We start from the raw sequence: 21968 nt of genomic DNA, 5'->3' as shown, positions 1-21968 counted from the left end.
CCTTTCGAATGTTGCTGGCGAATGACCAGCGCACATGTGTCCGAGCCTGTGACTATGCGAGAGCTTCGACGAACTTGGTAAGCAACGCGTCTCAGCTCGGTTGTCGACGAAAGCAGACGACTCTCTCGCCACCTTGGCGATCGGTGGTGACAACACACAGATAAAAGAATATGCCACGAAAAAGTGACTCGACAGCTTTCGTGTTGGTCGTATTTGCCGACCACCCACGAACTGCCTAGCGCCGACCATCGGACAGGAGCAGCTCTCCGAGGGGTTGCCGTCCGCTTCTCAACCAACACATGTCGCCGCGCCACTGGCCTACGCGGTCTGCCGCCACATCCTGTTCGACCATGCCGTTGTCTGGTACTTGCACGACAACATGCACACTGCAATATACTACAGGAATGAGCCTCCGCGTCTTTGCTCACAAATGCTATCGCAGCAACAAGCAGGGTTCTGTCGATTGCCAGCAAAGACGCACAACAAAACGCGAGATGACTCTGGTGATATACATGACTCGTGAAAACTTCACTCCAAACTTGCCTGTCGTAATCGAGGACGGTGTTGAGCCTGTGCGCGATAGTGATGGTGGTGCAGTCGGCGAACTCCCGGCGTATCGTGGCCTGGATGAGGTCGTCCGTCTCCATATCCACAGCAGCTGTGGCCTCGTCTAGGATGAGGATGCGAGACTTGCGAAGTAGAGCTCGCGCTAAGCACACCAGCTGGCGCTGACCAACGCTGCAATAGGAAGACACAAGGTTAGTAAATTGTTGGACGAGTTGGGAACAAGTCCTCTTCACGGCCTGAACACTGAACATGCCCTGAACACTGAAACGCGACACTAAGTTAGAAAAGGACTCGGCAGGACGACCGCTGCACTCGCACAAGTTTGTTATGAAAAAGAAAGCATGGTTATTGCAGATTAATACCAGCGTAGCGTGTGCCCATCGGTGCTGTGCCTTTTTTACGCTTGTCTTCCAGAAAACGCGTTCACATTTGTTGAGCATGTGTGATGGTAGCTTGGTGCAACTGTCTTCTCGTTAATTGCCAGGTAATGCTTCAATAATTTGTCTGGTCGCTATGGTTTGAAAGTATTTCGATTTCTCCTAAAAACGGCAGGCAACAACTATTTGAGCAGTAGAATGGAAAGTTGGGCTAGTCGGAATGCATTCATGATTGATGCAGCGCTAGAGACGAAGACTCAGACTAAAGGAACACAGAGTGCACAGGACGGGCGCTGTCTCGCTACTGAAAGATTTATAGTCCTGTCTAGGCACAGTAGCAAAATAACCCGTGAAGCTGTCGAGGTCTTTCACGTTAAAAGAATGGGAGACGCATGCGTGAGCCATCCGTCGATTTTCTTGACAGACAAGGTGTTTGCATATCTGCTTGGCTCATGCATTATCGAGTGACTTGTTCTTAAGAATGTGCACGTGTTGTTGTTCAATGATTAGCTTTACTGTTTTACTTATGCGCATGTCTGCTATGCCCTGTTCTGTATTTCCCGTTTTGTTTTTCGAAATAAATCTTTCAGTTGCGAGACAGCGCCCGTCCCGTGCACTCTGAGTTCCTTTAGTCTGAGTCTTCGTCTTTAGCGCTGCATCAATCATCAACTATTTGAGCAATGCTGTTAATGTGTAAATGAAAAGATTTCTTTACGTTTCGCGTTCATTTACGTCGGTAGTGACCCTCTGTGAACATAAAAGGTCCCAAAAAACTTTCACAAATTAAAGGTCATTACTGAAATTATGGTTGCTTGTTATTTTTCAGTGAAACATGTGCAAGGTGTTTCACGTAAGTAGATCCAAAATATTTTTAAGTGCGGGGCACATTAGGGGCCCGGGCTGTCGTATGCTGTCGCCGTCTCGTGTAGCTTGGTGTAACGCTGGCAAAATCACGCGTAGCGTACTATGCCTTGTCATTTCATTCCGGATCTTCAGCACGCCTGATGATATCAGAGCAAATCTGCCTCACCGTTCGTTTCGCAGAGAAGACAACGCCAGCGTCGTCGTATCTTGACGCCACCCTCTCGAAGCGATGCGATAACCCAGATGGCATCTTAGCCACTCGTCTGACATCCCGAGGAGAGTGCTAGTCCCAATCTTCTGTTCAATGGCGCGTCTTAAACTTTTCTAAGATACCGTAAACCCACTGGTTATCGCATGGCTTCGGAAGAGTGGCGTCAAGACAGCACTGGCGTTGTCTTTTCCGCGATACGAAAGGTCGGGCAGATTTCCTCTGATATCAGCAGGCGTGCTGAAGATCGGGCACGAAATGACAAGGCATATAACAAGTCACATACGTGCTTTTGCCAGCATCACTCCAAGCTACGTGAGACGACGACAGCATACGACAGCCCGGGCCCCTAAAGTGCCCCGCACTTAAAAATATTTTGGACCTACTTACGTGAAACACCTTGCATATGTTTCACTGAAAAATAACAGAAAACCACAATTTCAGTAATGACCTTCAATTTGTCAATGTTTTTTGTCACCTTTTACGTTCACAGAAGGTCACTATCCACGAAAGTGAACGCAAAAGGTAAATAAATCTTTTCATTTACACATTAAACAGCATTGCTCAAACAGCATTCAGTGCTGAAGGTCCGGCACGAAATGACAAGGCATGCAGCGTGAAACACGCCAAGCATTTTGTGCCTTGCGCATCGTCTACAGACTGCCCCTGTCATGCGGGAAGGTGTACGGCGGGCAGACCACGAGGTGTCTGAATACACGCTTATGAGAGCGTAATAACAACTCCTCCAAGCCTTTCACACACTTGGCCATGCCTTACAAAGAGTGCAAGTAGAGTGGAAGCCGGCCCCTGTTCGAAAGGACGACAGTGGCACCATGGGAAACTCAGAGGGAGATCACCGAAGCCTTTCATATCAGCCGGGAACGTTCTAGGTGCATGAGCCACTCCTCGATTAGCTTACGAGAAACCGAGATAGCGTTCCTTCAACGACACATACCAGTTGATGACGTACAGTTTTGGGCGAGTTTTTAAATGCGAAGCATTTCTTAGCGAAACCAAGGCACTGTGAGCGTTTCTATCTATCTATCTAGACGCCTACGTCTGGGTGCTCTCGTGATCGCCTCTTAATTTGGTGTACACCAAAGTTGGCATGGGTGGGTAAGATGATTTGACGAATGTGACTGTCTGGTCAGGACATGAATAACGCGAAAATCCTGTCGCGTACGTCGTCAAGCATTTTCCACCAGACACGCGTGGCACATACCCGTTTACCACGGGCCGCGTTGTACGGTCATGCGCCACAGGCGATTGACAGTTTATATCTACCCAGGAACGGCGAGAATTGGTAATTCATATACGAGAGCGTTAATAAATACCGACATCGGCAGCGTTGACCCTACGAATGTAAAGAATAAAAATTAGGATCCCAGCAGGAATCGAACCCAAGCGTTCTGCGTGGCGGTCAGGTATTCTCGCCCCGTGTACTCGCTGGAGCTTCGTTCGGGCCGCAGCTTGCACCCACTGTCCCCCAGCATGGCGCAGAACCAGCCGGCCGACGCCCATGCCGCTCCCATCCCGGCGCCGCAAGCCTCATCTCTCTACGTCACCAACAACCTCCAGCGTGAGCCGCCGATCTTCACCGGTCTCCACGGAGATTATCTGGAGGATTGGATTGAGAATTATGAGCGAGTGAGCTCTACCAATCTGTGGGACGGTCCTCACAAGCTCCGTCACGTCTCCCTTTATCTCACGGGTGTTGCGAAGACATGGTTCTTCAGCCACGAGATTTATTTCATCGACTGGCCTGGCTTCAAGCGGCCCAAGGTTTCGGCACACCTGCAGTTCGATCCGCTCTCGCGAAGACGACCCTCGATGCTCGCACACAACATCCCGGCGAGTCATACACATCGTACATCGAGGATGTCCTTGCGCTCTGCCGGTGTGTCAACTCATCGATGACGGAGTCAGGCAGACTACGGCACATTCTGAAGGGTATAGGGCCTGTTGCCTTCAATGCCCTCGCTGTTCAGAATCCGTCTGCTGTCGCTGACGTCGTCACAACGTGTCAGCGCCTCGATGAACTTGACTGCGTCCGCCTGCAACCGGGCACTGTCGAACACCGTCCTACGGCGGACCATGACCTACGCGACATGATCAGGGAGATCATACGCAAAGAACTGCGGTCAATGGGTTTATCCCGACCTTCACAGTCCCCTGCACAGCCTTCAGCAACGGCCTTGGGAGACATCATCAGGGAGGAACTAACATCCTTGACCTGTCCAGCGCACGTCCAGCCAGATGCTCCTCGCCCACCAACGTACGCGCGCGTTGCTGCCGCGCCTCCCAGCGACGCAAATTCGACGTTGCCGCTGCCATCGTACGCGTTGGTTGCTGCTGCGCCGCCGATCCACTTCCGGTCGATGCCACCTGAATCTCCATCCACCCACCTGACTGCACTATCTTCCGGTACTCCGAACGCCCTCTACTACCCGCCTTGGCGTTCGTCCCGCGCAACATGCTAGTATTGTGGATATAAATAAATAAATAAATAAATAAATAAATAAATAAATAAATAAATAAATAAATAAATCTATTATGCACTCCTTGTTCATCTCTGCTTTATTGTAATCATCATCATCACGCGTTTGTCTTTCATCATCATCACTATCTTCGGGTTCGTGCTCTTCATCATCGTGTCCGTGGCGCTTGTTCGCTCCCGAGTTTGCGACCTAATAAACGTCGTTACAACTGAGACGTCATACTAGCAACGTGTTACTGGATGGATGGATGCTATGAGCGTCCATCCATCCACAACGGCCTTGTGAGACAGCGTCCCTTTCATAACGGGGCGGTGACAAGTGTGCCACCAGGCTCGACAAAAAAAAAATCTTGTTCCTCTATTCCTCCTTTTTTTAATGTTGGCCTAATGTCAGTACTTCAATTAAATCTGTCTACTGGATGGATGGATGCTATGAGCGTCCCCTTTATAACTGGGCGGTGACATGTCTGCCACCAGGCTCGAAAACAAAAACTTCCTTGTTTCAAGTTGGCTTAATACCTTATCTACATTGATTAAATCTATGTTATTATACCAAAAAATATAAATTCACGGTCCATCTGTCTGCCTCTTGAGGCAGAATGCCCTTATTTTCCCCCATTATTTATTTTTTGTACTTTATCTCTACTTTTCTGCCACCAATACTCTAACCGTCTCTTACTTATTTCTATCGCGGAACTGTTCAGCTTTCCATTGTTGTCCCTAAACCCCAAGGCTTCATGTAGACTCGTGCCCACACGTATACCTGGGTGAATATCGCCACATTCAATCAGTACATGTTCCATCGTTTCCTTAGTTCCCCCGCAGCATGTACATTGTTCTTCTTCGTTACTGAATCTCGCTTTATAACTACGCGTTCTAAGGCAGCCCGACCTTGCTTCAAACAGCAAAGCGCTTCCCCTTGAATTATCATAAAACCTTTCCCTCCTTATTTCGTTTTTTCCCTTTCGGTAGTTACTCAGAGCCGGCTTCTTTTCCATCGCTGTCATCCAATAAGTCCTCTCCGCCTCTCTGACCTTCCGCTTAATGCTCCTTGTTGCCATATCGCCCGCACTGCTAGCCGTATATTTACTGATGAGCCTCCTAGTTCTTTTTCTCCACTGCGTGTCAACGCTTTTTCTATACAAATACCTGAAAACCTTCTCTGCCCATCTATTGTTCTTCATTTTCCTCAGCCTCTCTTCGAATCTCATTTTGCTCTGAGCTTCCCTGACTTCAAAGCCTGTCCATCCCATATCACCCTTTACAGCCTCATTTGTCGTCTTCCCGTGAGCGCCCAACGCGAGGCGGCCCACCGTCCTTTGATTTACATCCATTCCTGATTGTACCTCTGACTTCATGCACACCACTGAGTTCCCAAATGTAAGCCCCGAGACCATCACACCCTTCCACAGCCCTCGAAGCACCTCGTACCTATTGTATCCCCATAAAGCTCTGTGCTTCATAATTGCAGCATTCCTCTTTCCCTTTGCTACCGATGCTTTCTCTTGTACCTCCATATATCGGTCCCCCTCATTTACCCATACTCCGAGGTACTTGTACTCGCTTACCCTCGGTATTTTTTGGCCCTGTATAAATACCGCATGGTCTTCGTGATCATTGAATACCATCAATCCACATTTTGTTGCACTAAATCCTAGTCCTAGAGCCTCACATTCCCTTCCGCATATATCTGCCAGTCACTGTGTATCATCTTGACTCTCCGCAAATAAGACAATATCATCAGCATAAAATAGACCTGGAAGCTTCTGCTCAACCATCGTGCCGACCTGTTTGTGTGACAAATTAAATTCAATGTTGCTACCTTCTAGCGCTTTTTCCATCCTCACCATGTACAGCATGAATAACAGCGGGGACAAAGGACATCCCTGTCTCAGCCCCTTGCTAATTTCAACGCTATCCTTGCTACTTATTCCTTCCCATTCTATACAAACTCTATTTTCTCGGTATATTTTCCTCAAAAGCTGTATACAGTCGTCACCTATACCCACTTCTTTCAATATATCCCACAAAAATTCCTGATTAACGTTGTCATACGCCCCGGTAATATCTAGATAAGCTACGTATAAGGGTCTGTTTTCTATTTTCGATATTTCTATACACTGGGTAAGAACAAACAGATTATCGTCTAACCGCCTGTCGATTCGAAATCCATTCTGCCCGCGCAAAGCAACGCCATCTAGAGGCCAGACGGAGAAGGAGAAAGACCAAGCGTTCCGGAGGAAGCGCGTGTGAGCCAACGCGGAGCATTCGCGTGCATTAGACCTCGTCGCACCAGCAAACACTTCACTCGATGACCTCAAACATTTACTTTCGCGATGCTGGGGTCAGAGGTCAGCCGATTTCAGCTCGGCTAAACTTAGTGACGTTTCACTCTGTTGAGAACTCGGGCGACGGGCAAGCGAGTGGGTTACTGGCAGTCAACAAGGCGCCTACCTTTCCCCCTCTCGTGGTAGTGGAGCTGAGCGACCCCTCATCGGCCCTGTGGTGTCACGTGACAGCGACAATGGACTGTCACACTCTGCGACACATTTCCGTCAACGAGGCGATGCGTCTTCGTGCGGGAGCAACAGGAGGCTGACGTAACAAACTTCAACGTTTGCAGCATCGACCAAGGTTCGCTTGGGAAACGTCATGTACAGTCTTTCCCAACATGAAATGGGTACATATATCCACCCAAGCCGCCTCATTAGCACAAACTCAACTTCTGCAGATCGGCCAAGTTGGTGCATTACAATGTTCTCCTATAGCGCAGCTTATTTTGAGCAGGAAATGAGAGGATGAGCGCTAAAAGTTCAACTTCTAGCTGTTTATTCCATAACCCTATATGACTCGCTCACAGCACACGTGACGCTGCACACATGACCAAAAATCAACTGAACGTGTGACACAGCGCACGTGACCAACAAAAAAAAGAACGCAGTTCAAGCCCATTTCAAATCGTTCAGTTTACAAGTACACATCAGCACTTCACTGAACACATGTTGACCGCCCAAGGAAATCAAGTTCCTTTACGGATAAAGCTTACGCACGCTCAACTTTACACATCTCGCAATAGAATTCGCTCAATAATCTCACTTCAATAATCTCTTCAATAATCGAGGATGAAACTTTTGCATTATTATTACACTACCTTATGGGAAATTTTATTATAATTGTTGGAATTTAACTTGGCAAATATGGGGGACGCCGTAATAGAGGGATCCGGAAATTTCAACCATCTTTAACGCGCACCTAGATGGAAGGCCTGCAGCACTTTCGCCTCCATCGAAAATGCGGCCGCCACGGCCGGGATGCGCTCCCGTGACCTTCGAATCGGCAGTCGAGCACCATAAGCACTAGACTACCGTAGCGGGTCTCAGATGGGAAGCTTAGCACGCTGTTCGTTTACTCAAGTTCGTACTTAGACTGTGCCTTTACACTGCAGTGAACTTGCGCAATCGTTACAAACACAAGATGCACGTGCGTCAAAATTTACAGGCCAAAAGTAAGGTTAGGGAGCACGCGCTCTCAGATGGTCAGAAGTGAACGAAGTAAACGACAATAGTTGTTCAGACTACGTTGTCAGACTACATACCTAAATTTTTATTCACACAGAGCTGGTCTGGCAGCTTCCCCTAATTGTTCTTTTTGCGGAGTACATGAGTCAACAGAACATTATCTGATTCGCTGTAACAGGTGCTCTTCCTTGCGCAAATTGACTTTAGGTACCGCCTTCCGACTCCTTAGATTGGATTTAAGTGCACCAAATGTACTTTCATTCGGGGCTTTGTCTCTTGGATAGAGTGACGAGAAGATTGCCGATGCCCTGCACGAGTTTCTTAAAGGTTCACAGAGATTTAGGCTATAGAATCAATCTTTACTCTTGTATTTCTACTTTTCCAAATTTCGTTATTATTTCTTATTCAAATTCTCCGCTTCATTGTTTATATGATTTTCTATTATTCTATTCTTAATTTTTTTTTAAATTTTACTTTTTACTCTTAAATAGAAAAAAATTCCGCTTTACTTTAACAATTATTTTTTAAAAACTATCCGGTTCTTGGCCAATCCCCCAGCGTGGGTGTGTGCCAGAGTTTATAGGATCTACTCTGCTCTACTCTATTCATGCCGAGAGGCAAGTTCCCTTCTAAAATATTATAGCATTTTGTAAAACCACTCAATTCTTGGCCAATCCCCACAGTTGAAGGTGGACAAGACCAAGTTCCAAGCAGAGCGCGCCTGCATAGCTCGAGATGTGCCGCTCTGCACTTGCACAACACAAGAGGAGACCATTCTCGCACCTGATATTTTCACCGCCCTCTGTAATGTTGTGCTGGAGACCTTTCTCGAGGCCGGCCACGTATTCCTTGAGGTGCGAGTGCTCGAGAGCTCGCCACAGCTCGTCGTCCCTCATGTTGTCGAAGGGGTCCAGGTTGGAGCGAAGGGTGCCGCTGAACAGCACGGGGTCCTGAGAGCATGGGATGATATCAAGGTTTGTGAGTAGCATGCCACTCTTTCAGAACAGTAGTAACAGTAATAATTCGGGGGGTTCTGCCTACCAAAGCTACCGTATTGTTCAGACAAAAGCGTAACATTAGGATTTTGTGAGATTATGAGATACGCTCCTAGAAATTTACACCATCTGGTGTTCTTTAACGCGCACTGATATCGCACAGTACACGGGCCTATATTATTTCGCCTCCATCGAAATACTGCCACCGCGGCCGGATCGAAGCCCGGAATATCGGGTCAGCACCGTAACTACTAAACGGGCCGCGGCCGGTAGCCACTCCTTGAGAACGGTGCAGCTGCAGATCACAGTTATTAGCATTATAACAGGCATTCGCCACACAAAAACGACTCTGGTTATGGTAAATCGAACTGTAGAACAGTGTACGGGTGCGTTCGCTTAACATTGCATTGCACCGCGCGCATTTATAAAATTAATCATCTCACTTATATCGGCATGTTTTACAGCGCAACATGAACGAGGACAGAGGACAACACAGGCGGCGTGCTTGCACAGTGCAGCAGCGCTGTGCAGCAAACGTGTCGATAATGAATCGTCATCTAGCCCGAGCTATCATTCTAGCCTCACCTCGCTTAAAATAGGAGTCTACGCAAGACATTAGAATGACAGAAAGTTCACTTAGTCTGCAGGAACTCACGAAATAAGGAACCAACTACAATTAAAACTACTTCACTCAGGAATGTGACTGGTTGGTGTTACCGATTTCGGCCTCGCGAAAGAAGATGGACTACTAACGATTGCTCAGTCACCTCTCCGTTATTTTCTTTCCTATTCCATGCTAAGCACTGCTTTGCCTGCTCGCGCCACAAGAACTTGTTGGTCACATGAGCTTGCCTTAAAGCCACACCTGTCATCAGCACTATACCCATCAATACTAGACCTCTTTGTGACCATAAGTTACCCTTTAAACGCCGGTGTGGTGGACTTTCCTGGTAAGCCCACGATGTGCACACAATTTCTACACTTACAAAAACACGTCGATCCACTCTAAGCCAAGAGCCAAGCTCAAAGCCAAGAAATGCAGCATAGAACTACTCGCTGACTGCTTCGCATAAAACCAATTCCTACAAGGCGTGCGATCTGCCGAATTTTAAAAGTTTGACCTAGCCATCTCCTCGGCAACGAAGAACTTCCACGAACGCATAGCATAAGTGCCGAGTCGCAGCACAACGTGGTTCGGCCTAAGGTGCAAAGCAATGCACCTCTTGCAACTGCCGTCCGGGTGAGATTTTGAGCGCGCAATACTCGTGTTCACCTCCATTTGTTGAAGTGCAGTTGAGACCGTTAGATGAAGAAAAATGCGGCGTTTTCTCGGCCTGAAACCACCTGCAACGACTACCGCTCTTATAATGCTGCCAGACTGTTTCGCGACTGTGCCCAACAGAAGATGGCGGACACGCCCACAGTCTTGCATTTATCGGACCATATTTCAGTCTACTCGATCTGAAAAAAAAAAGTTCATCGCCCCATTCAGGCACGAGCCCAGTACACAGCGTCCAGTTTTGCCTGTCTAAAAAAAAAAAAAACAAGCGAATCCTTTAGGCTGTAACCTCCCACGACTGCTGTCCTTCGCGCCTATTACAAATAATAAAAGCTGCATCTGCTGTTCGCAAGCGTCTTTCGCGAATAAACTAGCGGTTTGTACTTGTAGAACAAAGAGTAACTGATTTAGAGTGACCGCTACCTATTAAAACATTTAGTCTACCAAGTACAAAAACACCAAAAATATGTAAAAGTCGTGTTGGTACTCGTGAGCAGACATATGCAGTTCAACTGGAACAAAAATTAGTGAGTACAGCAAAAGCCATGAACCAGAGCCTTGTACGCGTTCTCTTTCGTCGCATTTTCTGCGCAAATAGCAGACTCGTTATTCACAGGGTGTCGTACCTGGGGAATAATTGTAAGCTTGGAGCGGAGGTCGTAGAGGCCCAGGTAGGATATGTCGACGCCGTCGATGCAAATAGCGCCTCCGGCTGCCTCGATGAGCCGGAACAGAGAGAGCGTGAGCGAGGACTTTCCCGCACCAGTTCGTCCGACGATGCCGATCTGTGGGGCGATACAAGGTGCATGCGACTCCCCTGAGAGATTATAGTATGGCGACGGTTCCCCATAAGCAGCAGGTCACAGGAAGCATTTAAGGCTACGAGGCATGCACAGTTGAAATCCGCAGGGTAATATAAAATAAGTGGTTATGCTTATGACCAGTGCAAGCTGCATAATCGGCAGCGTGAGAACTTGTCTAGCAGACGATAATGCCACCTCAAGAGTTCCCGTGGGCTGCTCTTCATTTTGGTAAAGCAGCGCGAAAAGACGGAAACGCCAGAAGAAGAACGACGACGGACGCGGAATGCAAGTAGTCGGACGTTGCAGATATTTGTCACATTTTTCGAGCAGGCTCGCAATAATGGAGATAGGTGGATGGGGCCGAAATGCAAAGATCGTGTTTTTTTTTCTATAAGCGTTTATGGTGTCACGTGATCTTCGACCCGAAGATGACATGCGGGGCATGGAACAAAAGGTTTAGAACCACGTGGGCAAAATCGAGAAGGCTGATGCCATAGAGTTTCCTACAATACTTACTAGAGGGAACTCTGGCGCCAGTGTCTATGGGAGCTGCAACGCATGACGCTTCAGCCAGCATGGGAATTATGGGTAGTACACAAATTTGTCTAAACTTCGTTCTTTCGGCTCCGTTTGGCTCCGCGTCGGCTGCATCCGCTTTGTCGAAAAACGAAGTTCAGCAAAAGTCAGCAGTTCCACTTCACCACTTTAACTTTTTTTAGGCTCACCAATTCAAATCTGGTCACAAAGTTCACAATGATCCATTCTTTTATCCGAAACGAACGCCAAAACACAGCATTAAACAAAGCCACAAGTACGCTTGAAGCCGCAAGCACGAAGACTATAGGCAAATTTGTGTACTACCCATCATTCCCATGGTAGCTGAACGATCGCAGCGCCAGAGTCCCTTCTAGTTAATTTTAGGAAACTCTATGGCTAATGCGAAGCAGGTGAGCCCTTTAATGTGTAGCCTGTCCTTAAGGCAGGCCTGTCCAATGTATGTTTTGCTACAAGTTAGCGGGACGCGATAAACTACACTACCCGCACGCAGATGACACAAAACGAGTGCGATGATTGACGGAGCACACGTTCTTTTGCGACTGGCCCGTCTTGTTATCTTGGCACAAGCTCTTCGAACTTTACCACGAGCAGAAAAAACAACATTTACGTTAAAGCCTTGTGCAATCTTCTTGAGGCAATGTGAACGTCTGAGATTACTGCAAGTTTATTAGGCCTAATGCTGGAGCTTGTGCGCTGCCCAGGCCGGGAAGCGGACAGCTTCAATGATTCCTGCAAAATGAGCGAAGTGAATGATAGAATTGAAACTAGGAAGCGAGCATTCTTTATCCAAACTGATTGTTCCCGAAAGCTGACCTCGATTTGATACTGGCAAGACTTAATTAGGCCAGAGTTTAAAGAGTTGTATGCAATGCCGCTCGTTAACTATTTTAGATTCCCAGAACAATAGCTCAGGAGCGATATTATTGAACGCGGCGAAAAGCACCAGTATAGATGTTCCGGCCCAGCTTATAAGCTCATATCTAAAAACTGAGTGGTACCATTGATGGGCGATTCAAACGAGAAAGGTAAACAGCAGGCCTTTGACAATATTCATTCATCACGACACGAAGTCGGGAAGGGCAAGCATTATTCGGTTGGATGATAAGAAAAATCAACGTAACGAAGGATCTTACCTATTCCCTGTACCTGCCTTTCTATAGCGCGCTCAACAGCAAACAAAAATATATTACCAAGTATAGACGCCACTTTAGAACCAATGAATGCGCCCGATTTTTTACCACCTTCCCATGTAAAAAAAAAAAGAGTAGCTTTTAGAAACTGACAAGAAGGCCTCCGCCGTGGCACCACACTTGCTGCTAAACGCAAGTAACATGATAGAACTTTTTGTTGGGCTAGTTGGTACATGCTTACTGAAAAACCAAAAGACGCGATGTGCGCGCGCAGGGTCGCTATGGTTATATATGTCGCTGATGTTCTGGGAATAAAGTTAGTTGCGAGTGACGCCCTTTCTGTCCTGTCCTTACCTTTTCCTTGATGGTACGCGTCTTTTTGGTTTTTCAGTAAGCAAGTAACATGTGTATGTGGTGAGAACTAACAGACAATAATGGCAAACAAAGTACAGGGGATGTTATTCGTTGTAATTAGGATAAAGTGTGAAGAAAGTTCATAAAGATAAAGTGTGAAGAAAGAAGTTTTTGTTCATTCCCGATTATGTCGAGATAGGTTTAACTGCAGTTTAAGACAGACTGTCGTGAAATCAACGGTGAGAACAACGTCTGCGGCAAAAACTCATCTTCGCCACAAAGGCGAAACAATGAATGCGACGGCAACAATGTCTCGTGCAGCGTAAACTCGGGCGAAAGGAAACGCGGCCGCTGCTGAGAACAAAGCGTGCCGTCTGTGGCTTCAACAAAAAGTGAGCACAAAATTATTACCTCTGTACTAATCAGGCACTGCTTGCAGATGTCACGTGATATTTGGAGCAAGTTTGAGGACGAACGAACAGGCGCATCTTTTTTGGCCCTTGTTTTTGCGCAAGCTCGTGCTAATCCCTGTCAGCTGCTCGAAGTATGCTTTTTCCAGCGGGGCCGCGCAGCCCACCGTGCGCCTTGCCGTAGGTGACCGAAGTGGCGTGGGTGGTTGTGGTTGAAGGAAAGGAATAAGGCACTACGCCTAAAGGCCTGAGCACAGGCACGCGCCGCGCCCTCTCCCTACGGAGAGCGCGCAGCTTCGTGTAGTCGCGCGCGCTCTCCCTCCATAAGGAGAGGGCGCGGCGCGAGTGTAGACGCCACTAGAGTGACCTAGAACAGGGGGAGTGTCCAAAGCGCCGGCTCCCGCGTGGGCCTTTTGCCGTGAACTCCCGCGCCGCGCCGCTGCTGCGCCGGACCCGTGGGCTTTCCGCGCTCGGGAAGCGCGCGGGAAGCGAGGGGCGTCTGCTACGCGCTGTAGTTTTTTGCGCCGCGTTTCCACACAGGGCACCTGAAGTCTACTTAACTTTTATAAGGCGGTGGGAAATGGAGCTTATCCATCTTTAAGCGTTGTGTTAGTGCTGGGGCAACAACAGAATCCAAAAAATCGTGTGTCAAGCGGCATCAGCGTGGCCTAGTTCCGGTCAAAGAGATCGAGAACGTTGATGCGTGCGTAAAAACGCGCAAAACGGGCACGCACAAGCAAAGAACGAAAAACAAAACCTTATTCGCACGAGTAATCGGGCAATAGCATCACGCATGCTCGAATTAAGAGTAATAAAAAAAGTAAATTGCACGCGCAGTCAGCTGAAATACTTGCGCGCAGCGACCGCTTCAAACTACTAGCTTTTTACTCGGTAGTCGCCACTGGTTTTCTAGCCACATGCACACCGCCTTATTCGACAATTCGTTAGCCTCCACTAGCTCTTTATTATGGACGGAGCACACCAGGAAGACGCAAGGGAAACAAAAAAGAAAAAAAAATAAGAGTAGAGACGGCCATACGACCGCAATGCTGTTGGCTTATTTTCGCTTCTGAGGTAGCGTACAACAAGGCTCACCGTGCGCAAACATTTGAAAGACAAGCAATGCCAGGTAAACTAACCATATTCCACAAGTTTTTGCATAAAAGGCGTAATATAGAAAATGCTTTACAAATATCCAGATATCATGAAACAAAGTTACAAATGCCCCCATTCTTGCTGTACAAGTTGCCTGAACGAAAATACAGTAAGAAATTGACAAATAGAAGTGTAATATCTCAATCACTTTAGAAAATTGTTCAAATGCAGAGATCCCTTATGTACCTAGCCTGAAAAAAATGCAACATGCGCCTCTTTTGTCCCACAGACGCGCGCAATCAGCTGCTCTGAACTGACAATCACGTTTGTTTTCGGGCGATCGCTCGTAACATGAAGTGAGGCATACACGATGTTGCACTGTTATCTATTCATTTACTTTGACTTGTCTAGCTTTTTTTAAGGTAGAGCCTTAGATGCCTCATCAAACACGAAAATTGACCGTCGGCGTCCCGCGTAGCCAACATGAGCGATGCACAAAATGATCACGCGATGACGTCAACAGAACTTGTGACGTCACTATGACGTCATTCAACGTGACGCCATATGATGGCGCCATCACATGACATGGTCGCTTTGCATTGCCTCCGTGATCGGGGGCCAATCACGGAGGCAACGTAAAAGCAGGTGAGGTGCAGAAAGCTTGCAATGCCTTCGATCCTGTCGGCAGTCCGAAAGCACGTTATGTACAGAAGAAAGCTTTCGGAGAGGAGCGGTGGGGGGGGGGATCAATGCATCGACTGACGAAAAAGATGGCTTTCGTTTTCGAGTCATCTCAGGCGAATGCATAAGGGACCATGTTTTTTTTTCATGTAATTTTTTCGCATACATTTTACCTATGCGGTCAGTTCTTTAAAATGTATGGGTAAGTCTAACATGTTTACATCGATATTGGTGACCACCACGTTTTTTATAACCTTACGGAAACAAATCGTCAGACCACACATCGTCAGAGTTATTTGTGGCTACAAGCGGGTTTGCGCGCCACACACCATAATATTATTGTTAGTCGTTACGCAAATGGCAATGTCACGTTAGTGATGCCATGACCTATCGGTCGTGTTGGGCATACATACATTCTGCCCCTCCGTGCCAATTTTCGTGTATACCACGTGAACGAGACGCGAGTAATTTTTTACTTTCGGTAGCGCGGCCACGCCGACTGACACATTCGGCTTCGCATGAAATGCCTTGAAACAGCAGAGCTCCGGAGGCAGCCTTGTAAAACAAATCGAATGCACGAAATAAAAGACAGGATATGAAGCTAGTTACTACGTGCATTATGTGCTACGTTCTCCTGGTTAACTCCAGTTTATTCTCTCCTGCAGCAAGTTTACGTTCGTCATTCCACACGAAAGTGACTTAAGCGCCTTTTCTCACGATGAAGTGCGCGCAGGATGCGTTCCTCAAACAGCCGCGGAAGTGTGGACCAATGCGGTGACAAACCAGCTGAAAAGATATATATACAAAATCTCCGTTTCACGACACACAAACTAACAAACGAGTTATCTGTGTGATGAGTCGCTGCAGTATTATGTTGCAGTGACGCAGTATTAAATATTGCCCAAATTTCCACAATTTTAGCTAATAGCGGCCAAAATATGACGCGCGTAGCAGACGCTCACCGCTTTGACGCTGCCTTCGCCGCGGAGAAAGCCCACGGGTCCGGCATGGCAGCGCCGCGGCGCGGAAGTTCACCGCAAAAGGCCCTCGCTCCTCCCATGTATTCGCGCGGCGCTTTGGACACTCCCCCTATTCTAGGTCACTCTAACGCCACGCACTGACGCGCTGCAACGCGTACGTGTGGTCAGCCCTTAAATCTTGGTGATGAGCATCGAACATAATTACTTCAAGCAACAGCGCTGGACAACAGAAGAAGACGGACACAGCGCTGGCTCTCAATAATTTTATTGTGAAGAAACAACGCACCGTATATACCATGTTGACATAAGGTGTTTTTTTTTTCAAAATAAAATTGACGAGTCAGCGGTGAGTGCGCCTTCGCTGTACTGCTGGTTTTTGCGCTTTTAAATGCGAAGCATTTCATAGCGAACCTTTGGCACTTTGAGCGTTTCTATCTATCTATCTATCTATCTATCTATCTATCTATCTATCTATCTATCTATCTATCTATCTATCTATCTATCTATCTATCTATCTATCTATCTATCTATCTATCTATCTATCTATCTATCTATCTATCTATCTATCTATCTATCCCCCTACGTCTGGGCGCTCTCATGATCGCCTCCTTAACTGGGTGTATACCAATATTGGCATGGGAGGGTAAGAGGATTTGACGAATGTGACTGTCTGGTCATGACATGACTAACGTGAAAATCCTGTCGCGTACGTCGTCAAACCCTTTCCTCCAGACACGTGTGGCACATACCCGTTTACCACGGGCCGCGGTGCACGGGTATGCGCCACAGGTGATTGACAGTTTATATCTACCCAGGAACGGCAAGAACAGACATTTGTAACTTAAATGCGAGAACGTTAAGAAAAACCGACATTGGTAGCGTTGACCCGACTAACGGAAAGAATGAAAATTAGGATCCCAGCAGGAATCGAACCCAAGCTTTGTGCGTGGCAGTCAGGTATTCTACCACAGAGCCACGCGTGGTCAATAAACTGGTTTGGAAAAACAGCCTAAGGAGGCGTAGTATTGGTGCGACGTCAATTGTGGTTGTGATGCTTGCTATCTAATTTTACAAGAAAGTAACAAACACTACATGATATTCCTACGATGTGTACTCCTACGATACAGGCGTCACATCAAATTACCATCTGTGGTTCCAGTGTTGGCTCCGCTTTTATAGCAGTCTAATAAACATTACATTTGTATTCGTATGATTCAACAAGCTATATTGAAGCATTGCTCGACCCCGGAGGAATACATTAACGAAAGTTACACATGACATTCACATCATCACATCGTAAAGTGCACTTAGTCCTCCAGAACGACGCAGTGTCCTCTTCATTTCTTACGAGGCTGGGCGATGGCCTCATGCTGACCGAGGATGCTGCCAGATTGATTGACAGCCGCTTTGTAGACTTGGCTACGTAGGCCACATACGCCCAGGTAGTTTACGAATGCAAGCGCTATCCACTGATGTTGGTCTACGTAGCACTATCCAGGCCTACCAGCCTCGACGGCCTATACCTCACCAACGCGCAGGGTGACTTCTGGTTCCGAAATGTTGCCGGCTTTATCGACAGACAACTTGTCGACGAAATGACCGAGACATCAACGATTTCCAACAGCTGTACTATACCTCATACTTCACTATGCATGGACCCCTCGTCACCGTGATCACGACCGGATCCGATAACAAGTCATGACCAGCTGCTGGTGCTCACTGATTACGATGATGATGACCTTGTTCAAATACTGTGAAGAACCTCTTCCATCCATGCACACAGGTTTGTGAAACGTGCGTGTGTTCTCCATCGTAAGGGGGATAAGCACGTCAGCTTACCGCTTCTGGTGTTGGTAATACCCACGTTGCCCTTGGCAGCGTTACCGAACAGTAAACAGTTGGTTATATAACAGATATGCGGCTATTCAACAGTTATGTGTGCCTATGAAATTTATACAAATCTTTAGCGTCATTTTGTAACGTTGCGCTCAGTAAAAAAATCACACCACAGTCATATTCCCGCCGCATGCTTCGCATAGCATCGACTCCCACGGTACGTGGGATCTGCCGAATTTTTTTCTTCAAGTGTGTACAACAAACAAGCTCAAGTGTCCGCCCATTTAGAAGCTCTAGCATTCCGCGATTAGAAGGCACAAGGTCGCGAGACAAACAGGGACCGAAGGAAGCCACGATGAGACACGCGAAAGGCGAAGTTGCTACACTTATTTCGAACATTGCGGGACGTTTTGTACAAATGCTCAGAAGACGCTACGCATGCCACGAGATTTATCTTTACACGTGTGTACTCTCTTTTACGGAGAAGGCAATGGATGGCTGGCAGATGAACCTATCCTGTAGTTTAGAGATTTTTTGCGCGTCTGTTATCAAACGCGTCATTGCTTCTGGCTATTATTGTGCACTGTTCAAACACGGACCCACGATCCCTGTAGTGGATTGCCAACTAGCCACATGTTTCCTTCTTAACATTGTTATCGTGCTCGCGTACTTAAGCCGTGGTTTACATGTATGCGTCGAGGAAAGGAAAACACCAAACAATGAGACTGGGTATCGTGCTCATTTGCTTGTACCGAATTGGCTACTTTCTTGCACCAAGTTGGCCTTGCACGCCGTTTTCATTTAAAACATAGGCACGCGGGCGTCGCTGCGCATAGTGGTCAGGCGGTGCTGCACGCGTGCACCTTTTTCGATGACGTCAGAGCAGCTTCACGAAATGCTTCAGAGAAGCGATACCCAGGTAGGCAGGCATTAAAAGCACCTCGAACGCCTTGTGCAATGGCGGCCAAAATCGGTGAAAATGAGTAGTCTCAAAATTCGTAGTATTAGCTCCCTCATCGCATACCTAAATCATCTTGGAGAGCCGCGCACGCACGTTGCTTATTCGAATGATACGGCCTAGGCTCTAATCACTAGTTACGTTTGAAGACAAGTCTCTGACGCGCGTCCATTTGCACACGACAAAGGTACAGACCAACCAGTAAAACCTAAATTCAGAACGAAATGAGAAAGAAGCACTTACCTTCTCTCCCGGATTAATATCGCAGCTGATGCCTTTGAGAACGAGTTCGAGGTCATCCCTGTAGCGGGTCGAGTAGTTATCGTAGACCACACGTCCCGCAGTCGGCCACGTGTCGTCTGGCTTGAAGTCGGGCCGCTCCCACGGCGCCTGCAAGTTGGGCGTCACTATACGAGCACGTCGTGTTGCACAGTACACTACTAAGTGTGTCTCCTGTTTGTTTATGCCACGTAGAAGTATTTGCTCCTTATTTTTGCTCGTCTTTCTCGCGCTGCATTTGCGTTAAGATGGCACGGTTCCCAAGCTCCGCGATCCAATAAATGTTGAGGGAGCTGTTTTTTTCCCCAGAAAACGCACGTCATCTGGTCCAGATAGCAGAAGCGGTATTCTGGCATAGTCGTTCGGTTGTGGCCCAAATCTTCTACACTACAGCTGGACATTCTCTGATGACAAGCCACATTGTCACTTCTGGGGAGAAATCTCCGCTGTCCGTCCGCGCAGCGGTGTCATCTGCAAAGCGCCTGCATCGGAGCAAGCCTTGCAGCGTCCGCTGCAAGGACAAAGGAGAGAGCGACGAAGCGAAAAGGGACCACACACCTCGTGACTCGGCACCAGTCAGTCTTAAACAAGGCGACTCTTGAAGAGCTTACTCGCCACGACTAAGTCGTTATTGCATAAACGACATATTTCACGGTAGCAGCGCACGTCATTTACTAGACTTATTTTACACTTCGTGCGAAAATACTCAAACGTTCCGAAAGTACAAGGTTATATTTTTTAAACTTTTTGTTTAAAGGAGCGTTTCTGAAAAATTCTTCACAGTTACAAGTGTCAAAATATTTGTTTGACGTACCGTGGGCACTCTTATGAATCAAAAGAATAATAGTTTCTACCATTTTCTAACTAAAAAAATCTTGTTTTCTGAGCACCCGAATTTTATGAGTTTTTCATTAACAAAAGCTTCAATAAAAAACGAAATTCAGGTGGCAGCACATTTTATTTGGTTCAGCAGGGGCCTACGGCATTTAGGAATAATAGGTGGATAGCAAAACGGCGCGTCGTCTGCTACGGTACTTCCAGTTCAGGAAGCGCGTGCACTTCTGCGACGCGCTTTTTACCGGTGATCGGCGTTCAGTTGTGAATCGATAGGAAATATTTCGCCTTTGACAGAATGAAGCGGGAAGTAGAAATAGACGGCCATTGCGAAGGAAACACGGGAAACGGTGAGAGGGGGCTCTCGAACACAGCAGCCAGCACACGTATACAGTTATGCTTTAAAACACGCAGTAATATTCTACCGAATAAGCTCGATTACGTATTTTCGAGCACAAACGACGGCTCCCTCAGAATCGCACACACGAGCACATATGGGGCCGAATCAACATCATCATCAGCCTGTCTACGCCCACTGCAGGGCAAAGGCCTCTCCCATGTTCGGCCAATCAACCCGGTCCTGTGCTTTCTGCTGCCACGTTATACCTACAAACTTCTTAATCTCATCTACCCATCTAATTTTCTGTCTCCCCCTCACGCGTTTGCCATCTCTTGGAATCCAGTTAGTTACCCTTAATGACCACCGGTTATCCTGCCGGCGTGCTACGTGCCCGGCCCATATCCATTTCTTCTTGATTTCAACTATGATGTCCTTAACCCCCGTTTGTTCCCTGACCCACTCTGCTCTCTTCCTGTCTCTTAAGGTTACACCTATCCTTTTCCTTTCCATCGCTCACTGCGTCGTCCTCAATTTAAGTTGAACCCTCTTTGTAAGTCTCCAGGTTTCTGCTCCGTAGGTAAGTACCGGTAAGATGCAGCTGTTATATACCTTCCTCTTGAGGGATAGTGGTAGATTACCATTCATGATTTGATAATGCTTGCCGAATGAGCCTCATCCCATCATTATTCTTCTAGTTATTTCACTCTCATGGTTCGTCTCCGCGGTTACTACCTGTCCTAAGTAGACGTACTCCTTTACAACTTCCACTGTCTCGCCACCTATCGCAAAGCGCTGTTCTCTGCCAAGATTGTTCCACATTACTTTAGTTTTATGCATATGAATTTTCAGACCTACTCTTCTACTTTCCGTATCCAGTTCGGTAATCACGAGCTGTAATTCGTCTCCCGCGTTACTCATCAATGCAATGTCATCAGCGAATCGCAGGTTACTGAGATACTCTCCATTAACTCTTATCCTTAACTCTTCCCAATCTAGGGCCCTGAAAACCTCCTGTAAACACGCGGTGAATAACATTGGAGAGATCGTGTCTCCCTGCCGTACGCCCTTCTTTATTGGGATTCTGTCGCTTTCTTTATGGAGGACTATAGTGGCTGTGGATCCGCTGTAGATTTCTTCCATTATGTTTATATAGGCTTCGTCGATGCCTTGATTCCGCAGTCCCTGCATGACTGCTGATGTCTCCACCAAATCAAATGCCTTCTCGTAATCTATGAAGGCTATGTATAGGGGTTGGTTGTATTCCGCGCATTTCTCTATCACCTGATTAATAGTATGAATATGGTCTATTGTTGAGAATCCTGTACGAAATCCTGCCTGGTCCCTTGGTTGATTGAACTCTAATGTCGTATTAATTCTGTTAGCAATTAGTACTTTTGTAAATAGC

The 21968-nt window shown here is 47.2% G+C and overlaps 1 protein-coding gene across 1 annotated transcript in view; it reads right to left on the bottom strand.

Moving 5' to 3' along the window:
• The window catches only part of LOC119402432 (ATP-binding cassette sub-family C member 3), a 311062-nt gene that overhangs the window by 53986 nt on the left and 235108 nt on the right, over positions 1–21968 (bottom strand). Inside the window, exons 19-22 of the mRNA XM_037669579.2 lie at positions 19354–19500; positions 10932–11090; positions 8815–8981; positions 544–738 (exon numbers count right to left, since the gene is read on the bottom strand). Coding sequence (XP_037525507.1) covers positions 544–738; positions 8815–8981; positions 10932–11090; positions 19354–19500 — 668 coding nt within the window. The remainder of the gene's footprint in view (positions 1–543; positions 739–8814; positions 8982–10931; positions 11091–19353; positions 19501–21968) is intronic.

The sequence above is a fragment of the Rhipicephalus sanguineus genome, chromosome 8 (assembly GCF_013339695.2).
Source record: "Rhipicephalus sanguineus isolate Rsan-2018 chromosome 8, BIME_Rsan_1.4, whole genome shotgun sequence".
Taxonomy (NCBI): Eukaryota; Metazoa; Arthropoda; class Arachnida; order Ixodida; family Ixodidae; genus Rhipicephalus; species Rhipicephalus sanguineus.
The sequence above is the reverse complement of the archived record's forward strand: the minus strand, read 5'-3'. Positions and strand labels throughout refer to the sequence as shown.